Genomic DNA, 23,045 nt, shown 5'->3' with positions numbered 1-23,045 from the left:
AGTGGGAATTGAACTCAGTTCCCCAGGATCAAAGTCCGCTGCACTAACCACTAGGCTACTCCTCCTATATACACATCTTTCTATCTTCTCACCTACTTGCCCTTGAAAATATGATGTCTATGACCCTAGATTCCTGACGTTTCCTTGGAAACGAACTGTCTCATAATACCACCAACACAATCTTATGCCATAGCTAGCAAAGTTAATCCAGAACATCATTTGTTATCGATAATCCAAACAAGATATCACAGTTAACGTAATCAACAAAATATATCCTGCGCAAAACAGTAAGCGCTTCCTCCCCCTAAAATAAATTACTGAATAGTTATAAAAGATGTCTTCCTATATAATAATTCTCACCTCCAATGTTCTAATGTGCCTGGGACCGTGGATCCCTCGGAAGTGGTCTGCTAGGCAGCTTAGAACATACTGATGTCAGTGACGTCACTGACAGCTGATTCCCAGGCAAGGGGAGGAGTAGGGAAACACACGCATGTTTCCCTACTCTTCCCCCTGCCTGGGAATCAGCTGTCAGTGCACCGCTCCTTGCCACTTTGGAGCAAGTGGCAGGGAGCGGGGCAACACAGAACACCCCCCCACCTGAAGAACATCAACACCCCCGCCCCCCCCCCCACACACACATGTCACTCCCTCCCTCCCTCCCATCCCATTCAAAGAGCGCGCGTCCCACCGGGCGCCGGAGGCTCAAGCCACACAGGATGGTGGCAGCATGCAAAGCCTGACACAGAGCGCAGGTAGAGCGGAGGGAAATGGCCACGCCTCCCTGGGGACCCGCCGCGGCACTCACCGGGCCCTCTTCATGCTGCTGAGGTCACGCTGATCACCGTCCGATACCCGACTGTGCACAGGATGCTCCCGCCACCACCCGCTTCCGCTCAGCGCCCTTCTGATAGGCTGAGGGAAGCTAAGCCGGAGAACAAGATGGCGGCTCCTCCATTCCCCGCTCCTCTCTACTGCTCTGTCCGAGGAGGTTAGTGCGCAGGCGCGCGGGGTGGGCAGGGTATGGGTGGTGAGTGCCTGAGTGGCTCTCGCGAGAGTTCTGGGAAATGCGCGGGAGAGATAAAATAGCGAGCTGAGGCGATGGCGCTTAGTTAAGGCGGGACTGGATGGAGACGGAGTGGGAGGGAAGCTGGAGTAGATGCAACAGCACAGTTAATGCAGTGAGTAACCGGCTAGGAGAGAGGGAGGGGCGTGAGGGGCCCTTGAACTGGGAGGGAGGGGCGTGAGGGGGCCTTGAACTGGGTGGGTGGGTGGGTGGGTGGGAAGGAGGGAGGGGGGTTTGGAACTCAGAAGGAAGGAAGGGAGGGAGGGATGTCTGGAACTCAGAAGGAAGGGAAGAAGGGAGGGAGGAGGGTCTGGAACTCGGAAGGAAAGCAAGGGAGAGGGGTCTGGAACTCGGAAGGAAAGGAGGGAGGGAGGGAGGGAGGGAGGTAGAGGGGTATGGAACTTGGAAGGAAGGGAGGAGGGAGGGAGGGAGAGGGGTCTAGAACAAGGGAGGGGGGACTGGAGGGAGACAGGGAGGGAGGAAGGGTGGGATTACCTTGCTAGCACCCGTTTCATTGCCTACTGAACCGGGCCTTTTATACTAGTATACAATAATGATTACAGCCATAAATACAGCCTTCTTTGTTATGCGTAGCTGTTAGATAAGTTCCTCATAATTTATAATCATCAAGCATGAACATAATCAAACATGCAATGTTTTCTTCCAACTTTCTTTGCAAATGTTCAACATAAATAATGACATTACAAGAGCACTTATTTGGAGCAGCCAAACTGCTACCATAATCCATCTGAGGATCCAAACTGAAAATGTGGTCCCCAGAACCCGACTCCTAACGTGGAACCTTGCACTACATGAATATAATTCGGGTTCCTCTTTCCTACATGCATCACTTTGCACTTCCTCACATTAAGCGTCATCTGCCAATTAGGTGCCCAGTCTCGTAATTTTTCACCATCCTCTTGTGATTTAACCCTTTGAATAACTTGTTGTCATTAGCAAATTTAATGACCTCGCTAATTACTCCCATCTCTAGATCATTTATAAATATGTTAAAAATGATCAGCACAAATTGACATTAATTAGAATTTATGTGCACTGTTGTCTAAGCGTATTCTGTAAAGTGGTGCACGTGAATTCTAAGTCGCGTAGTTGAAAAGTGGGAATGGTTATAGGCGTAGAATGGGCGAGTCATGGGCGTTTCTAAAATCTATACGTGTTGTTATAGAATACACCCTCTCCGCACTTAATTTAGGCATCGGGGATTTACATCAGGTTTTAGTTGGTATAACTGACCATGAGTAAATTTTAATCATGTGGACTGGCGCTTGGCATATTTATTTATTTATTTGTTGCATTTGTATCCCACATTTTCCCACCTTTTTGCAGGCTGATTGTAGCTTACATGGTACTGTAATCGGTGTTAACCGATTTTGGTATGAACAAATTCAAGTTGCGATTAATATCAAGGTGATATTATGGTAGAGTGAGATACATGTATGGTAAAGACAATTGGGGAGAACTTCGAGAGGGAAAGGAAGAGTTAGGATAAGTCCGTTACAATCTTTGGTTAAGTTGTGTCGCAGATGTCCAGGTTTTTTATGTTGGGTTGGTGGGGTATGCCCTTCTGAACAGTTCTGTTTTTAGTGCTTTCCGGAAATTCATGTGTTCGAGTGTGGTTTTTACTACTTTTGGTAGTGCGTTCCACAATTGTGTGCTCAGGTAGGAAAAGCTGGAAGCATAGATGGATTTGTATTTGAGTGCTGCTTGGGTAATGGTGGTTTAGGTATGATCATACTGATTTTATGGTGTTTCTGGGTGGTAGGTTGATGAGGTCTGTCATGTATCCCGGTGCCTCGCCGTAGATGATTTTGTGAACTGTTGTGCAGATTTTGAATGCGATACGTTCTTTAATTGGAAGCCAGTGCAGTTTTTCTCGGAGTGGTTTGGCGCTGTCAAAACATGTTTTTCCATATATAAGCTGTGCTGCTGTGTTTTGGCGGTTTGAAGTTTTTTTATGATTTGTTCTTTGCATCCCACATAGATTCCGTTACAGTAGTCTGCGTGGCTTAGTACCATTGATTGGAGAAGGTTGCAAAATATTTTCCTCGGGAAGAATGGTTTCATACGTTTTAATTTCCACATTGAGAGAAACATTTTCTTTATGGTGAGTTTAGCTTGGGACTCTAGTTGGAGGTTTCGGTCGATTGTTACTCCGAGAATTTTCAGGCTGTCTGAAATAGGGAGGGTGTATCCTGGGGTGTTAATGTTTGTGGGTTTGTATGTGTTTTTATTGGGATGAGATGATGAGACAGTGTGTTTTTTCTGTGTTGAGTTTTAGTTGGAATGCGTTTGCCCATGATTTCATGATGTTTAAACTGAGCTTGATTTTATTGGTGACTTCTGCTAAATCATGTTTGTAGGGGATGTATAGTGTGACGTCATCCGCGTAAATGAATGAATTAAGGCCATGTGTAGATAAGGCTTTGACTAGTGGGACCATCATAAGGTTGAAAAGGATCGATGATAGTGGGGATCCTTGTAGTACTCCGCAGTCTGGTTTCCAGGGTGACGAAATGTTGGTGCTTGATTTCACTTGGTATGTTCTGGTGGTTAGAAAGCCCTTAATCCATGAAAGTGTTACCACCAATTCTGAAATGGTCTAGGAGTCTTAGCAAGATATTATGGTTAACCATGTCGAATTCTATGTACCACGCAGAAATTTAAGCCTATTCTATAAAATTTAGGCATACTTTAGAGAATACGCCTAGGTGTGATATTCAGGCGCGATATATAGAATCTAGCCCTAAGTGTGAAAAAATGTGTGCTAAAGAACTTTTCTTTGCATAATTGTAGGGGACAATGCTGGCCATGTCCCCAACAGTTATTGTAAAGTATTCACATTTAGGACTAGATTCCGTAAATGCCCAAATTTAGGCACAAAACTAGAACACCAAGTGCCATTCTATAAACGAGGTTCTGAGTTGGGTGCATTAATGCCAGAATCTGGGCCCAGTTTTGGACAAGAGGATTTTTTTCCAACAGAAACCTGGTGTAAATGCTCGTTCTTAATTTGTTTCAAAAGGCATACCCCACCAACCCAACTTAAATGCCTGAACTCTGCAACAGAACAAAACTCAAGTACGTAACGGACATACCTCAACTCTTCCGCCTTACGATTCCCTAATGTGGCCAAGCTACATGTACTTTAATCCTAACATAACATCACTTTGTATTTGTTCCCCGGAGTCCTCAAACCTCTCCGGTACTATGCAAGCCCTGCAAATAGGTGGGAAAATGTGGGATACAAATGTAACAAAATAAATAAATAAAATTAGGGCTGGATCTACTCTAGAAGTGGTTTGGAAGTGGTTCAATATGGAACTGGCAATTCAGTTTTTATTAACTTTAGGTGCACCGTTGAATCACATCAGAATCCCTTTGCCGATATGAACTGAAAAGTCTGCTGACTGGGCTTAAAATGAAAGCTGAACCAGTGGAATAGACATCACAGATTCTGATGCGATTCAACTGTGCAACTAAAGTTAAGTGTTTTCCTTCTTTAAATTATATAATGTTTTCATAGCTGGGGAGGTACTACAAAGAGCAAATAAAGTTTTGGACGATTATTGGATCTTTCCAATCTTTTGTAAGGGAGGTTTTTGTTGACCAGTGTTGACTTTTTGACCGACCACATTGTGAGGCAAATAAAAAAAAGTGTGCAGTCCTACTTTAGTGGTCTGGGTCTTGAATGAGAGCTTTTCCTCCATCCAATTATAATTCCAGAAAAGGATGTCACAATTTGAATGGACAAAACATCCTTTCTCCAGGTCCACCAAATCATCAAAGATGTGTGCACATCTGTGCTTAGTACACATGAGCGAGGCATATTTTCAAAGCACTTAGAGGCTTATTTTCAAAGCACTTAGCCTCCCAAAGTTCCATAGAAACCTATGGAACTTAGCCTCCCAAAGTGCTTTGAAAATATGCCTCTTAGCCTTCCAAAGTTCCATAGGTTTCTATGGAACTTTGGAAGGCTAAGTGCTTTGAAAATAGGTGGGGCTTGCATAGGACTATGTGGACAGAAAAGGGATGTCCAAATCGGGACATTTACAATTTCGGTATTTTACCAAAGACTCCCTGAATATGAAGGCTTTTGTAAAATATGCATAAGCACATCAAGGACCGCACCTGTATTTGACCAGCAAGAACAGCCATTTTACAAAAAACACATGAAAAACAAAGGAGCAGCCTCATGCGGGGTGTTATCCATGTATGTGGCAATACTTACACACGGACTGATGCCGATTATTGCATCCTACGTATGCAGTTGCCAAATTTTGCAAAACTGCATTTACAAGAGGAATCAGTGAAGAAGCCAAGTTCTAAATCTTAAATTTGTGACATTGTAGGCGAGAGAGAGAGAGAAGCTCAATCACCCCTTGCTCAACTCTGAAAAGTCAAGATCATAATGAGCTGACAGCTTGCATTTATATGTGGTTTGTAGGAGTTGTCAGTTCCAACAGGGAGTTTTTCAAAAATATATATATTGGGAAGTACACATGTATTTTAAAGTCTGCCCATGGCACGCCTAGAACATGCGTCCATGGAATATGTATGTGTTACAAATACATACTGTACAGGTACAGATAAAGTAGCAGCTTTTCTAAAATCATTACATACCCATGTATGTTCATTAACACATGTAATTACTGCATAAAATGTCTAAAAATGACCTCCGTATTGTCGGTAATTGTAATTTTGACTATCACTTCATTCTTCCCAGACCTTAACTCTATCACATCTGACGCCTACTCGGGGTCCACTGTCAGGTGGGACACAAGTGACGATTACAGGCACTTACCTGAATGCAGGAAGTAATGTGAACATCATGTTTGGAAAACAGCCGTGCTTGTTTCACAAGTAAGTATGAGCATCGCTTCTATAACGTGTGTTAACCTTGTCCAACTTTTGACAGTCTAAAGCATGTTGGATCTTCTTCTTTGTGAGGCTTCTCATGGATGTAATCAGCTACTTTTAACTGCTAGGTGAAGGCATTTTTGACAACTTAAAATGTTAGACCCTGAATGGGAGGGATGGCAGTAGACCATCTGAAGAAGGCTGAATCTAGTTGAACCCCCAAATCTTTTTCTAGCTAATAAACTAAGGTGATGCTTGGGTTTAAAGGCTTTCTAGACAAATCCATCTGACTTTGAAAAGACGCCTATAATCATGTGTTATGGCTTTTTCAGGAGAGCACATGGAACTAGCAGAGAGGATCTATAAAGGAGAGGAAGGATTATAGGGGCCCTTTTACTAAGAAGCGCCTACGCTTGTACAACGAGCGTCAAATTAGAACTACCGCCCGGCTACCGCGTGCCCCGGGCAGTAATTTTAATTTTGACGCGCGTCCAAAATGTGCGGCAGAAAGTAATTTCTATTTTCTACCGCATGACACTAACGGGGTGGTAATCGCCAGTGTACACAATTAGTCAATGGGTAGCGGTAAGGTCTCAGGCCCAAAATGGTCATGTTCTGATTACATTTTGCCACATGTCCATTTCCGGCCAAAAAAGGCCTTTTTTGCAGGCGCGCTGAAAAATGGACCTGCGTGCGTCCAATACATGCGCCTACACCAGCGCAGGCCATTTTTCGACACATCTTAGTAAAAGGGCCCCGTAATGCTTAGCAGTTGGAGTGGATGCGAAGATGGGATAGGCTGTAGGGTCTTTATCTGCCATCATGGTCTATATTTCCGTGGAGAAAAATAGCACAGGGACATTATAAAATATCATTGAGGTCAATAAAAAATGCTTAAGGGTCAAGTTTAAATGGGCAGGACAGGTAGGAGGTACTAAGCTGATAACTGGTACTTAACAATTAATTAAAGACACTAAATGGTTTTAATTAGAATTTACATGCACAACTTGCTAGGCGTATTCTATAACGTGGTGCATATAAATTCTAATGTGCACAGTTGAAAAGGGGGTGTGGCCATGGGCGGGTTGTGGGCGTTTCAAAAAACTATCGGCACTATTATGGAATACACCCAATCTGCACTTAGGCGCTGGTAGGTATTTAGGCCTGGTTTTAGGTGGCCTAAACAGGTGCACCTAAATTTTAGGCGCAAGAACCACACATGAGCGTATTGTATCAACTACGCCTAACTTTAGGTGTAGTTTATAGAATCATGCTAACTGTGTGGTTTTATGGCACCAATTTTTAAGGCACCATATATAGAATTTCCCCCTAAGTTTATAGAAACAGAAAAAAAAGCAACACTGTGCCTTCAGGATAGAAATAACGGTCATCCTTTAATATGAAAATGACCCGACACGGGCCGTGTTTCGGCGTAGAAACGCCTGCCTCAGGGGTCAGAATGGTTCTTATGTGTATAATATGGAATAATGGAAATGAACCACGAAGTTAGGGCATATTGCCTACTACGTTGTGATTGTCCGTTTAATCAAACAGAACGCCGCCTGTGAAAAACAAAACGCCAAAATTTGATTAAACGGACAGTCTCAACGTAGTGGGCAATATGCCCTAACTTTGTGGTTCATTTCCATTATTCCATATTATACACCTAAGAACCATTCTGACCCCTGAGGCAGGCGTTTGCATGCCGAAACACGGCCCGTGTCGGGTCATTTTCAGATTAAAAGATGACCGTTATCTCTATCCTGAAGGCCCAGTGTTGCTTTTTTTCTGTTTCTGCTTGTATGCTGTTTTTACCCCTCTCTTCTGTGACCCCCCTAAGTTTATAGAGCACCATTAGTTATGTGCGCAAGTGACAGTGTTTAGGCGTGAATAATTACGCCAGCTTTGGACATGGCTATAGAGTACTTGCTCAGTGCTCATTGTGCTCTTTCTTGAGTTGATTCTACTCTTAAGTGCATCCATGCTCATTGCTGCCAGGTTTATATTCACTAGCAGTTTTCAGTGCGGTAATTGCTAAGAACATGCTGGGCACACTCCCAATAATTACCGTACAGCCTTTACACCTAGCAGATTTCATTTATGTTGTTAAGATGCACTAAAGATAGCCCACTTTTGTAAAAAAAATATTTAAAAAACCTTGCAAGCGCATAAGACTCATATTTTCCAAGGGGTCGATTTAGGATCCTAACTCATTTGGACGTCAGCCCTATATGGTTTTTAGTTTGATGTATTTTATGTGAATGTTTATTGTTTTTAAAATAGTGAAATCTGGATTTTATGTAGATGTTCCTTGATTTCATCATCTTATAGCTCTGCCTTGAGCATTTTGGCAAGGTGGCACATAAGAATTCAATTCATCTTAAATACCTCAGTCAAATTAAGTTTGTCATTTTCTAGGATGCTGGGTACTGGAATATATAGATGAGCAACAGTGTGTAGCTTACTTGGAGAAAAAAATGATCATTAGAGATAATATATCTTTTAACATCTTTTGTCTGCATGAAAATGATTATTATTCTGTGAGTAAAAGATTAACTTCCAGCCAGGCTGTAGTGCTTCAGGCTTTCCGGCCTTCAAGATAGTTTTTAAAGGTAAATTTCCTGTGGTGTTTGCCTTTAAAAGTCAGCTCGCCAACCACCGTTATAAAGATCTCTTCCCTGTATGGCATAAACCTGTTAAAATCTGCACTACCCAAGCTGCAAAGGACTCAAATACAAATCAACCTACGCATCCAGTTTTTCCTACATTAGCACACAACTGTGGAACGCCTTACCAAAAGCCTTGAAAACTACGTACGATCACCTAAACTTCCGGAAAACACTAAAAACTAACCTGTTTAAAAAGGCATACCCTGCCGATCCAACATAAATGCCTGATACCTGCAACACAACACAACTAAAGTACGTAATGGACATAACACAACTCTTCCATTATATGATTCCCTAGTGAAAATTTGCCCAACAATAGCCTCCAAAATTAGCCAGTTATCTTACCTGCTCAGGGGGACTTCAATTATCGACCTGTTAGAATCTTCTTAGAAAGTAAATGGCTGTTCCAGGACAGAGTGAACTCCCTCAGGTACTTTACGTAAAAATGATTTGTCTGTACCTACTGAGTCACATTCTTAAGCCTTGCATCAATATTTTTGAGTTGTTTCCAAGGAATGGCCACCACTGGTTAAATTCTTCTAAGAGTTTTATTTTGCTTCTTAGACGAACGGCCAAGGAAATTATCTGTAACACTACGGCCTCAACCGAGGGCGTTGAGACTGTGAAGGTGTCTGTACAGGTGGACAAAGCCAAGATCCATCAAGAACTGCAGTTTGAGTACGTGGAGGATCCAACCATCCTAAAGATAGAACCGGAGTGGAGCATTGTGAGGTACAATTATCTCTTCATCAGCTCGTTTTGATTCAGGCTATAATCCAAAAAGTAGTAAGTGTAACTATCTTGGTGTATGTCAAAAATCTAGGTCTAGATCAGTGGTTCTCAACCAGTGTGTCTTTAAGAGTTGGGAGGTGTGTCACCAAAGGTTTGGCATACTGTAAACAGCAGTGGCATAGCTATGGAGGGCCTGGGCACCTCCAAATTGGCTCTGGGGTCCCCGGTTTGGCTGGCGGAGGTTACCAACCCCTGCTAGCTAAAGCGTTTGTCCCATGCTGGTCTCACATTGCCCTGTTCTGTTTTCAGTCGCTGTGCACAACCCCACCCCCCACCAGCCAAGGTACCTTTGCAGTGGCAGCAGGGGGGGTGGAAGCAGCTGCATGGGGGCAGAAGCGGCAGCAGGAGGGCAGTAGTGGTGGCGGAGGGAGCAGGGGAGCGGAAGTGGTGGCGGGAGGGTGGGACGGGAAGGCGGACCAAAATGTGCCCCCCACCTTGGGCTCTGGCCCCCTTCCCATCGAGGTCTGGCTATGCCCCTGGTAAACAGTAAACTTGTGCTTTTCTTAGAAACCATCTGTTCCTGCAAGCTGGGGAATCCAGGGATCCTGAAAGTCCTTCTGCCTCCCCACTACACACAATGATAACTGTTGCTACCAGCCCCAACTGGAAATATTTCAAGTCTTCTGTCTATTTCTGTTTGCAACATAGTTTCTGAGTAGCATATTTACAGGGTCTGGTTTTGCTTCACAGTGTCTGGCAGTGGAAGGATTTTTGTGTTGCTGTTCCTGAGGTCCAATCTCAGTTTTAAATGGCTAAATTCTTGTAATAAATTTGAACACTAAACACAATATAAACAAGAATTTTTATCTACTCAACCGTCATAAATATTTATTGTAACACTGAAGGGAAAGACGTCAGAAACTTTTTAGCTTCGGCTTCAAAAACACAACTGGTTCACTGTCTTGCTGCTGAGCCGCTTCGCCATCAGTCGGAAAAACCTCTGTGTAACTTATCTTATAATTACTTTTCATTTAATAATTCCAATATTATCCACAAGTTTTAGATTTTTTTAGTTTAGAAATTAAAAAAAAAAACTAAAAATTGCCCGTAGTGGAGGAGTAGCCTATGGGTTAGTGCCGTGGGCTTTGATCCTGGCAAACTGGGTTCAATTCCCACTGCAGCTTCTTGTGATCTTGGGCAAATCACTTAACCCTCCATTGCCCTAGGTACAAAAAACTTAGATTGTGAGCCCTTTAGGGACAGAGAAAGTATCTGCATATAATATGTACAGTGCTGTGTTCATCTAGTAGCGCTATAGAAATGATTAGTAGTAGTAGTAATTACGTATGTAAATGAAACTTGCATACATATGTAAATGTAAACCGCTATTCTGTAATTATGAGCTAAAATGGCTTAGTGAGTAATTGCAAGGGAGTGTTTATGGGGAAGAGGCATGGGTGGGACTTACCCTGGCATGCTTAAATTACATAGGGGTCCTTTTACAAAGCCACAGTAGAAAGTGGCTTGCGGTAGTGTGGGTGTGCGCTGGCCATTTTTTAATGGGCCGGGAAATGTGCGCAAAAATTAAAACTAGCACATGCCTATTTATGGCCTGAATCCTTACTGCCAGCTATTGACTTAGCAATAAGGGTTCACACGCTATCCGCACGGTAACCATACAGCGAGCACCAACGTGGCCACGCTGCTGATTACCACCTGGAATGCAGCCCGCGGTAGAAAACATGTATGCATAAATAGTAAGCTAAATAACATAAAAATCATATAAAAATATATAGATAAAAGACGCAAAAAACATATTTTAAAAGAAGAAACCTGCAATGTAGTCACGACAGATGTACATTATCTAATCATACATAGAGAGCTAAAAGAACTTAGACACCTAAAATTAGACTACAATGGTTGAAAAACACAAGTCAAAACCACAACTATCAAAAGATATTTTGCATGAAAGAACCACTAAGTAAAACATAAATAAGATAATAATGTAAAACTATAACAAAAAATATGCCAGTAGAGATACATGAACATAGCTTTTACCTTATAGTGTTTGTCCAATGGAGATATACAGGGTTAGTTCCTTATTGTAACACTGAAGGGAAAGACGTCAGAAACGTTTAGCTTCGGCTTCAAAACACAACTGGTTCACTGTCTTGCTGCTGAGCCGCTTCGCCATCAGTTGGAAAAAACCTCTGTGTAACTTATCTTATAATTACTTTTCATTTAATAATTCCAATATTATCCACAAGTTTTAGATTTTTTTAGTTTAGAAATTAAAAAAAAAAACTAAAAATTACCCGTAGTGGAGGAGTAGCCTATGGGTTAGTGCCGTGGGCTTTGATCCTGGCAAACCGCGGGAGGTGGTGGAGATGAAAACGGTAACGGAATTCAAACATGCGTGGGATATGCATAAAGGAATCTTGTGCAGCAGGAATGGATCCTCAGAAGCTTAGCTGAAATTGGGTGGCGGAGCAGGTGGGGGGAAGAGGGGTTGGTGGTTGGGAGGCGAGGATAGGGGAGGGCAGACTTATACGGTCTGTACCAGAGCCGGTGATGGGAGACGGGACTGGTGGTTTGGAGGCGGGAAATACTGCTGGGCAGACTTATACGGTCTGTGCCCTGAAAAAGACAGGTACAAATTCAAGATATGAGTTTATCTTGGGCAGACTAGATGGACCATGCAGGTCTTTTTCTGCCGTCATCTACTATGTATGTTACTATGTTACTATAAAACAAACCTCCTATTGGAATAAATCAACATTAGAAAATGTTACCATAATTGATTATCACTGTAATGAATACTAACTAAAAAGGGAAAAAAGGGGAGGGGAAGGGAAATGAAGGAGGGGGAGGAAGGAAGGGGAGAAGGAAGTAGGGGGAATGAGGGAGGAAGAAGGGAAGGGAAAGGAGGGGGCGAAGGGGGTCAGGGAAATCCAAGACAGGCTTAAAATCTTCCGAGTGGAACTGAGTAACTTGGCAACTATGGTGTGTTGACTTTAACACTGTTCATTTATGTATCTGGATGAAGACTTAGCTACTTGCATACGTAAATAGGTTGTTTGAAATTTGTCTATCCTGTATGTGAGTAAAGGAAAAGCCGTATTCTTCAATGTGCATACTTTCCATCGCATTTTTATTTCAGCATTTCTAAAGAGGGGTTACTCTGGGGGAGGTAATAAGATGCACAGTTTTGCATTTTCAGAACTACAAGCATTATTTTTTTTACAGAAAAAGGACCAAAACAACCCACAGATGCAAATGTGTGCATGCACTTTCTGCTTGGAAACTAGTAAAAAAAAATCCTTTGGAAAAAAAAGTACCCGCAGACCTTGCATCAGAATGCACAGTTTTAAAAACTGTACGTTAGTGGCTTAATTATTGTTTGTAGAAAGAGAGCTGTGGCATCTGTTACATACATTAATAAGGCTGGTTCTATTATAGTTCCAGCCACTGCAGAGAGCATATCGCTGGCAAGATGGTTTTATGGTAACTTTATGGTCCGGGCAAAAGGACCAATTGCGTGAAATCCCGGAACGGCTTCTGGTTTCATTGCTGAGAACATTGTTGAGATTCTGCGCTGCCTCCAGTACTCGGTGCAAAAACTGGATGTGAATCTGTTATTCAGGATTACAATATTTCCCTAAACCTCGCAACACAACAAAACCAAAGCTCATAACAGACTCTACGCAACTCTTCCCCTCTACGATTCCCCAATGTGCCTATAACACATGAGCCTTATTCGTCTACTACAACTCTCTGTATTTGGTTCACTACCGGAAATGGCGATTGCCTCTACGGTATAATGTAAGCCACATTGAGCCTGCAAATAGGTGGGAAAATGCGGGATACAAATGTAACAAATAAAATAAAATAAAGACATAATCAAAGTCCACTTTGTCCAGTTAGCGGCCTCTAGATTTTATGAGCTTAGCTTTGGAGGTACTGCAGAGATGCTTGAACTTAGCTGAAACAGATTCCCAAGGTAAGTGAGAGATCAGTTATCTTTAAAAATGCAAGATGCCTACCTGAGGTGAATTCAGAGACTGGTGTCACAACCTGACTCTATAAGAAATTCTAAAGAGGTGGAAATAATGTGCACGTAAATTTCACAATAAGAGCACTTATGCACATGAATGGCGTTAATTAGCATAAGGGCTAAGCGCAATTCTATAAAATGCATGCTTAGTTCCCTTACGGTCTAATTCTATAAAAAGTGCTAAAGATCGTGTGCACAAATTTGGAACACATGCCCGATTTGCATGCGTAATTAAATTGAATATGGAGCTAATTAGTGCTGATAATTTGCTTTTTAACAAACAGTTATTGGCACTAATTAGAATGAATCAAAATGTACGTGTGTAAATTTAGGTGTGGGAATGGAAGGGTCACGGGCCGATTGGGGTGTTCCTTTTGGTTATGCGTGTATAGAATAAGGTGGGACCTGCGTGTAATTTAGGAATGAACATTTGCTGCACATTTCCATTGGTGTAAATGTAGTCACGGTTCACGGATATAAGCGCTATTCTGTAAACTGTGCCTAACTTTGGGGCCCTATTACAAAGGCGTAGTAAGGGCCTTCGTGCGTGCAGCATGCATCAAATCGGCATTACTGCCCAGCTAGCGCTTGGTGCCCGCTGAAAACCCGCAGTAGAAAATAATTGTCTATTTTCTACCACGGGGCATTCCTGGCAGTAATTGGCAGTTGGCATGTGCTGGATGGTTACCGCACTGGTAACACGTGAGCCCTTACCACTAAGTCAGTGGGTGGCGTTAAGGGCTCAGGCCATAAATAGACATGCGCTGGTCTTCATTTTGTCGCACATCCATTTCCTGGCCCGACAAAACCCCCCATTTTTTTCCAGATGTGGTGAAGAAATGGTCCAGCGCTCATCCAATACATGCGCCCACACTACTGCAGGCCACTTTTTGACACGCCTTTGTAAAAGGGCTCCTTTTAAGCGCGGTTTATAGAACGCTGAGCTTTTTTTTTTGCCGATTTTTTGCCGCCATATATATAGAATGTAGTCCTTAGTGCACAAATGCAAAGGGGGCATTAATGTGGGCGGGGCATGGGCATAGTACAGGCAGAGAGGGTAATACAGTATACAGTAAGAGAAACACAAGGAAAAAAAAGCAACACTGGGCCTTCAAGGGTGGGACAACAGGAGTATTTTATTAGCCAAAGACCCGACACGGGCCGTGTTTCGGCGCCAAAAAGGCGCCTGCCTCAGGGGTTGATTTCGATCCTTTGACAGCCTCACACAGCACAGCACAGGGGTGTTGCAAAGACTCACTCCTGGACCAAAGCAAGTACCTTGCTCAAACTCTGTGGAGACAGAGCACTGCCATCTGCAGGTGCAAAGCTTGGAAAAAGGGCCACTCCTTGCTTCCCTGGGTCTTCCTCACAGGTACTGCAGCCCAGTCAACACCTTGGAAGGATTTCTTCACTCCCAGTCCTCCTCCAGGAGGCCTCTGCACTCAGGTTCTCGCTCCTGGAGACCTCTTCCCTCAGGGTCTCTCTTATCTATTGTGAGCTCATTAGAGACAGTGCAAAGTACCTTCAGGGGATGCCTTCCTCAGCTCTCAAGCTCCCATTCCATTCTTTTAAGCGCGGTTTATAGAACGCTGAGCTTTTTTTTTTGCCGATTTTTTGCCGCCATATATATAGAATGTAGTCCTTAGTGCACAAATGCAAAGGGGGCATTAATGTGGGCGGGGCATGGGCATGCCATGGGCATTTCGCCTAGCATCATGTACAACTTATAGAATAATACAAGTTGAGTGTGTGGCATGGCATACTTAGGTCTGCCCACTTACACCTGCCATTGAGTTGGCATGAGTGGCCGAGCCTCTATTCCGATGCACCAATGCTGTCATGCTTGTTTTCTATAACCAGCTTAGGCAAACCTAAGCGATAGAATTGGCACCAGTGTCTAGGATCGCTACCTAAGAGATTTGCTCAGCCCAACCCCATTACAGAATCTTTGAATTGACAGGAAGTCATCAAAGTTTGAGTCCTAGGCAGCTTTAATTTACTGTGGAGTTAACTGAAGGATAAGGTGTCGCTATTTCCGGTTTCTAGGACTGGTACAGTGTGATTTCTCTGATTGCCAATATATTTAGGGGTCTGTTTAGTAAGCCATGTTAAGAAGGTATTAATGCCCCACCTCGAGGTCTGGCTATGCCCCTTTCTGAGAGCACTGGCAGTGTAATCCACCTAGGGATGTCATCAGTCTACCATCCCCTAGATCTGACCTTCATCTCTGATGGAACAGTGGCCCAAGTGTTAAGTTCCTTTCCATCATCAGAGTCAATTTTTGCTGGAATTAGCATTCCCAAGGCAACCCCCCCCCCCCCTTCAAGGTTTAAAAGAGAACATAAGAATAGCCATACTGGGTCCATCTAGTTATATAATAGGTATAACATTATTATTAATAACAACCTTCAAACAAGCAGGTTTTCAAAACTTTCTGATACCGACCATAGGAAGCCTGTTTTCTCAATTCCAAGGGCAAAGGTTAGGGTTCTTCAGCTTGAAAAAGAGACGGATGAGGGGAGATATGATTGAGGTCTACAAAATCCCGAGTGGTGTAGAACGAGTAGAAGTGAATCGATTTGTTACTCATTCCAAAAGTACAAAGACTAGAGTGGACACTCAAGGAAGTTACATGGAAATACTTCTAAAACAAATAGGAGGAAATATTTTTTCACTCAACGAATAGTTAAACTGTGGAACTGTTTGCTGGAGGATGTGGTAATAGCAGTTAGCGTATCTAGGTTTAAAAAAGGTTTAGACAAGTTCCTGGAGGAAAAGTCCATAATTTGCTATTGAGACAGACATGGGAAGCAACTGCTTGCCATGGTATTGATAGCATGGAATTTTGCCATGATCTGGGTTTCTGCCAGGTACATGTGACCTAGCTTGGCCACCGTTGGAAACAGGACACTGGGCTGGACCCAATATGGCTACTCTTATATTCCACAATTCTGGCCCTGTCCCCACTTTACAAAATCATGCATTCTTTCGTATTTCTTGAAAAACATTGTCCCTTGTGCTCACTGGCATTGCTTGTTGACTTGCAAATAAGACCGAAGCTAGCAACATTCAAGAATGCAGCAGGAAACGAATCATCTGTATCCATGTGGAACATTAACCTGTCTTTGGATGCCTCGAGATGATAAAGCTTCCGTTGAAAATTCAGCCTCAATGCTAGCTGTGAAAGCATTCTGCAATGCTAATAACAATTATAATAATTTTACATGTGTTGTCATCTGTTCAGCATCCCAACGTGCTTTACAGTCCCAGCCTTTCAGAAACCCGTATGCAATCATTTGTTGGGCAGACAGCATAGCGGCATGCTTCTGGTGTCTGTTTACCAAAATGGCCTCCTAGTGCAGTTGAATCAGCTGGGGCTCAGACCAAGATTTAAATGCTAATGTGTAGAAGTCAGCATCATTTGAGGTAATAAGACTAAAGGAAAGTACAGTTAAAGTGCATTAGATAATTGATGTACCAATGCTGTTAATGAAGTGCTAGTATAATGACCCATGGCTGCTTTAAAAATAAGTGGCCCAGAGGGGGGGAGGGGGTGTGGTTGGGGGGGGGGGGTGATTGAGATTTCCTTTAGTTAAAAATTAAAAATTGAAGGTTTTTTTTTTTAGATTTCTAAATGTAACTTGAAAAAGTGGGACAAAAGTGTTAAAGTTGATGGAATATGTTTGTATGAGTCGAATTTCAGTACACTACTTGTATTGTTCATGGAGTTTATTGTTCTGTTATCAAGGTTAATAAAGACTTCATTCAAACAAAAAAAAAAATAAGTGGCCCAATAGTCAGTGACACTTATCCAATCCTCGATGAGTGCCGCGACCCAGGTATTATATGGCATTATTTATTAAAATATTTGCTTCCTATCAATCTCCAGTTCTAGGCAGGGAACAATTAACCTTGTATAATAAATAATCACTTGATAAACAGTAACTATCATGCCACATATCCATGCATTCCTCCCTGACACAAGTATAGAAATGTATCACCCTCTAGCTCCCCACTGAAGACACAATTGATTCCCTCTGGCACTTGCCAGGGATACCAGTGGTATAGTGTCAAGGCAGGAACAAGCCTTCTTTGCTTCCAGCCCCACTGCAGTGAAGCAAAGGTAGCTGTTATCCCTGAGCAGGAAACATTAAAGCAAAGGTTGGAATAAGCACAGACGATCTCTAAAGAGAAAGGAAGGGATAGTAGAGATTAGTACATGGTATGGCTGGGCAGACTGGACAGGTCATAAGGTCTTGCTATGTTTCTAAAAGGGCAAACAAGGATTATTGAAAGCAAAGAGCTTGACAAGAAGCAATGTTCAATTCTGGGACCAGTCTAGGTTTGCTCATACTCCACATAGTGCTGAGGAGGCGTGTACAGATATTCAGAGGAACTATCTAAATAGTGCCTCTGAATACCCTGGTCAGCAGCTGATCTCTTAGAGAGAACAATTTCTGAGCAGGAGTCCTCCAACTGCATTACTACGAGTGGGGCGGGGGGGGGGGGGGGTTTCAATCACTAGGGACAGGCAGGTTCCTTGGAGTCATGTAGAGGTTGTCTGTCCCTCACTATTGAAAACGTGATAGTGAAACAGTCCCCCCATCACCACCACCACCACACTGTGGAGGACTCCCGCTTAGCTTAGAGGGAACAATGCCTGATAGTAAATGACAGCCGCAGGATACAACCCCTGCTCTAAGGTATGCATATTCAGGACTTTGTCTCTTCTAATACATTTTCTAGCGCAGACCCCCATATCATTTTTGCTGCTTTCCTCTGAACCGCTTCAATTCTCTGTATGTCCTTAGTGAGATACGGCCTTCAAAACTGAAAACAGTACTCAAAGCGGGGCCTCATCAGCAGTGCATTTTTTCTAGCAAAAAAGATACCGGTACTCAAAAGCTAGGCCACCCTTCAGGGGTGGGGTGATCACTGAGGGACCCACCCTACAATAGCCAGGCCCACCTGCAACCAGTCAAAGAATCTATGACAAGGCAGAATTGGTCTGTAGAGCCTGAGCTCTTTCATTAAAACTTGGGGACCATGGGTCAATTTTAGCAGACAGCTGTACACCATACACAAAAGACAGTCCCTGCTCAAAGAGCTTACAATCTAGATAAGACAGGAGACAGACAGAACAATTAAGGGTAAGGGAATAAAGAGGTGAGGATAAAAGGACAGGGCAAGTGAGCAGTGGTTAGGAGTCAAAAGCAGTGGTAAAGAGGTGGGCTTTAAGTTTGGACTTGAAAACAGCCAAAGAGGGGGCTAGACGCACAGGCTCGGGAAGCTTATTCCAGGCGTGAGGTGCAGCAAGATAAAAGGAACGGAGTCTGGAATTAGCAATAGAGGAGAAGGGGACAGATAAGAGAGATTTATCCACAGAACGGAGTACCCAAGGGGGGGGGGCGTAGGGAGAGACAAGAGTGGAGAGGTACTGGGGAGCGGCAGAGTGGATGCACTTATAGGTCAATAAGAGAAGTTTGAATTGAATGCGGAAACGGATAGGGAGCCAGTGAAGTGACTTAAGGAGAGGGCTAATATGGGCATAGCAACTTTGGCGGAAAATGAGTCGCGCAGCAGCATACATTTTAATTCATTCTAATTAGTGCCAATAACTGTTTGTTAAAAAGCAAATTATCAGCACTAATTAGCTCCATATTCAATTTAATTACGCATGCAAATCGGGCATGTGTTCCAAATTTGTTCACACGCTCTTTAGCGCTTTTTATAGAATTAGACCGTAAGGGAACTAAGCATGCATTTTATAGAATTGCGCTTAGCCCTTATGTTAATTAACGCCATTCAGGTGCATAAGTGCTCTTATTGTGTAATTACGTGCACATTATTTCCACCTCTTTAGAATTTCTTATAGAGTCAGGTTGTGACACCAGTCTCTGAATTCACCTCAGGTAGGCATCTTGCATTTTTAAAGATAACTGATCTCTCGCTTACCTTGGGAATCTGTTTCAGCTAAGTTCAAGCATCTCTGCAGTACCTCCAAAGCTAAGCTCATAAAATCTAGAGGCCGCTAACTGCACAAAGTGGACTTCGATTATTTATTTATTTTATTTTATTTGTTACATTTGTATCCCGCATTTTCCCACCTATTTGCAGGCTCAATGTGGCTTACATTATACCGTAGAGGCAATCGCCATTTCCGGTAGTGAACCAAATACAGAGAGTTGTAGTAGACGAATAAGGTTCATGTGTTATAGGCACATTGGGCAATCGTAGAGGGGAAGAGTTGCGTAGAGTCTGTTACGAGCTTTGCCCAGTCTGAGTGCCGGTATCGGGCAGTCACTGCACAGCCCGATGCAAGCTGAATATTGGGGAGTAGGTGTCTAATTTTCTTTATAGAATAGGCTTAAAATAGGCGCCATAACCAATGTCTATAGTAGACGTTTGATTATAGAATTACCCTTCTTCCTCCACATTGAAGAAAGTTGGGTGCCCAACTTTACGTTTAGCACTCAAATTTGGATGCAGAATTTATAGAATAAGGTCAGTTACACATCTAACTTAATTGTTTAATTACATGCTAATTGGTTTTAACAACCACAAATTGCCAATAATTGGTGTTAATCTGTGTTAATTGTCTCTAATTGGCAGTTAGGTGCATGACGGACCTTAGTTGGTATTCTATAAACTAAGTGCACCATGCTTTCCTTGCACTTATGCACTATGGGCTCCTTGCACTTATGCACTATGGGCTCCTTTTACAAAGCAGCATTAGTGATTCTCGTGCAGTAAATGCGATGAAGCCCATGGGAACTGAATGAGCTTTGTTGAATTTTCCGCACTCAGAATCACTACTGCGGCTTTGTAGAAGGAGCCCATAGTGCATAAGTGCAAGGAAAGCATGGAAGTGGGAGGAGCATTGTGGGGGAGGGGGTTCAGGAGTTATGTGCACAGGTTAGAGAATATTAGCAATTTTGTACCTAACCGCCTACAGTTAAGGAAGAGCATTTATACCAGTCATTTGGCTTTCGTAAATGCTTGTGCCTAAAGTTAGGTGCAGAATGGTGGACATACTGACTGGAGGATGTAGTAACAGCAGTTAGCATATCTGAGTTTAAAAAAGGTTTGGGCATGTTCCTGGAGGAAAAGTCCATGGTCTGCTATTGAGACAGGCATGGGGAAGCCACTGCTTGCCCTGGGATTAGTAGCATGGAATGTTGCTACTCTTTGGAGTTCTACATGGAATCTTGTTACTCTTTAGGATTCCAGAATCTTGCTATTCTTTTCAGTTCTGCATGGAATGTTGCTACTATTTGGGATTCTGCCAGGTACTTGTGACCTGGATTGGCCACTGTTGGAAGCAGACTATTGGTCTAGATGGACCATTGGTCTGACCAAGTATGGCTACTCTTATGTACTAGTTTTGTTAAATGGCAATTCTGTGTGGAACTTCCATTGTAGAATTTATGGTTAGCACCTACATTTCGGTGACCTTTTGAGAACGTCCCCCGTTGTGTCTCCCTCCTTTCTTTCTCTCTCGTTCCCGATTTCTCTTAAATTTTCTCTCCTAGATTCTAATCTGAACAAGAAGGAACAGCGAGTCCCATAACATCCACATATGATTAAACCTTAAAAATATGACATCTTGTTATGGGTTTTGTATCGTTGTACTGTAAGTTAATAACTTTTAATGGCGCTCCTGTGAGAACTGCATCATTGCATGAGCAACATTAAGGAAAGGACTTTTGTGGGGAGGAGGCACTGGAATAGTCCATTGTGTGTAATAGAATCTATTGTTCCAAGTGTTTCTCTTAAATCACTGAATACAGCCAAACATTTCTCGACTAGTATGAGGCAACTCTCCTTTCCCTAGTCTGCAGTATTTTATGAGGCTCCTTTTATTTTTCCGCAGTGGTAACACCCCCATATCAGTGTGGGGAGCACACCTGGATATCATCCAGAACCCTTGGATCCGAGCCAAGCACAATGGAATGGAGAACATTAACGTAAGTAATGGGGATGGTATTAGCTTATTAGTGTATCCAAAAGTATGTTTATGTATGCAATGTAGGATATTTTTATTTTTGTTACATTTGTACCCCACACTTTCCCACTCATGGCAGGCTCAATGCAGCAGGCAAAGGAGGGTTAAGTGACTTGCCCAGAGTCACAAGGAGCTGCCTGTGCCTGAAGTGGGAATCCAACTCAGTTCCTCAGGACCAAAGTCCACCACCCTAACCACTAGGCCACTCCTCCACTCCATAGGAGAAGTTGAAGTGTAAGTTGGACTAGCAGGGTTCTTGTGTAGTAAGTAAAGTTTTCTGGTTGTGTCTCTGAGGGGTCCTTTTACTAAGGTGTGCCGAAAAATGGCCTGTGCTTATGTAGATGCATGTATTGGGTGCACGCAGATTCATTTTTCAGTGAGGAGAGGTTAAGACGGCTAGGACTCTTTAGCCTGGAGAAAAGGTGGCAGAGGGGTGATATGATAGAGGTCTACAAAATAATGAGTGGAGTAGAGCGGACAGTTTGAGGCTGGCATAGAGGCTGGCAAAAAAATGATTTTTAATTTTTTTTTAGGTGGGAGGGGGTTGGTGACCACTGGGGGAGTAAGGGGAGGTGATCCCCCATTCCCTCCAGTGGTCATCTGCTCAGTTGGGGCACGTTTTTGAGGCTTGGTCCTAAAAATAAATGGACCAAGTGAAGCCGTCGAAGTGCTCGTCAGAGCCTGCCTTCTTTTTTCCATTATTGGCTGAAGCCGGCCATCTCGTAACCACGTCCCCGTCCCGCCTTCCATACCCTGCCGAAACGCCCTTTTGAAGTTTGGCCGGCCCTGCGATGGAAAGCAGTTGAAGCCGGCGAAAATCGGCTTTCGATTATACCGATTTCGCCGGCTTCCGGAGATGGCCGGCCATCTCCCGATTTGTGTTGGAAGATCGCTGGCCTTCTCGTTTGAAAATAAGCTGGCTAGTGGCCTAGTGGTTAGAGCACCAATCTTGCAATCTAGAGGTGGCTGGTTCAAATCCCACTGCTGCTCCTTGTGATCTTGGGTAAGTCAATTAACCCTCCATTGCCTCTGGTACAAACTTAGAGTGTGAGCCCTCCTGGGACAGAGAAATATCCAGTGTACCTGAATGTAACTCACCTTGAGCTACTACTGAAAAAGGTGTGAGCAAAATCTAAATAAATAAATACATACACATCTCTGAAATCCAAGCACAAGCATTTACACTAACCAGATGGCTGATGCAAGTGCTCACACCTACCACACCCACACATCTGTACTTGGTTAGACTAGTATGGCAAATGTCCAGCAAGAGTTTTATTTCAATAAAAGTCTTTAATAAACCAAATATAAAATGTGTCTATGTTTATTAAAAGCTTGCCTTATTGCAATCTTATCCAGAGCCAAATCGAGGCCACATCAACTCTACTCCAACTTTGCTCCAACTGGGTTCACCGAGAGGGTGGAACTTGGAAGAGAACCAAAATAGACCAGACAACAACCACAAAGGGTAAGAACACTAAAAAAGTTTTATTAGGACCCAGGGTCCTAATAAAACTTTTTTGGAACTTTTTTTGGTGATCTTACCCTTTGTGGTGGTTGTCTGGTGTATTTTTGTTTTTTTTCGCTCTCTTTGTTGTTTTCTGTTTTTTTTGCGGGAGATTTGGACTCTCTTTTGTTGGG

At 43.0% G+C, this 23,045-nt stretch overlaps 1 protein-coding gene across 1 annotated transcript in view; it reads left to right on the top strand.

Moving 5' to 3' along the window:
• The window catches only part of LOC115478998 (plexin-A4-like), a 950,498-nt gene that overhangs the window by 721,936 nt on the left and 205,517 nt on the right, over positions 1–23,045 (top strand). Inside the window, 3 exon segments of the mRNA XM_030216702.1 lie at positions 5,811–5,947; positions 9,178–9,345; positions 21,273–21,366. Coding sequence (XP_030072562.1) covers positions 5,811–5,947; positions 9,178–9,345; positions 21,273–21,366 — 399 coding nt within the window.

Source organism: Microcaecilia unicolor, chromosome 10 (genome assembly GCF_901765095.1).
Source record: "Microcaecilia unicolor chromosome 10, aMicUni1.1, whole genome shotgun sequence".
NCBI lineage: Eukaryota > Metazoa > Chordata > Amphibia > Gymnophiona > Siphonopidae > Microcaecilia > Microcaecilia unicolor.
The sequence above is the reverse complement of the archived record's forward strand: the minus strand, read 5'-3'. Positions and strand labels throughout refer to the sequence as shown.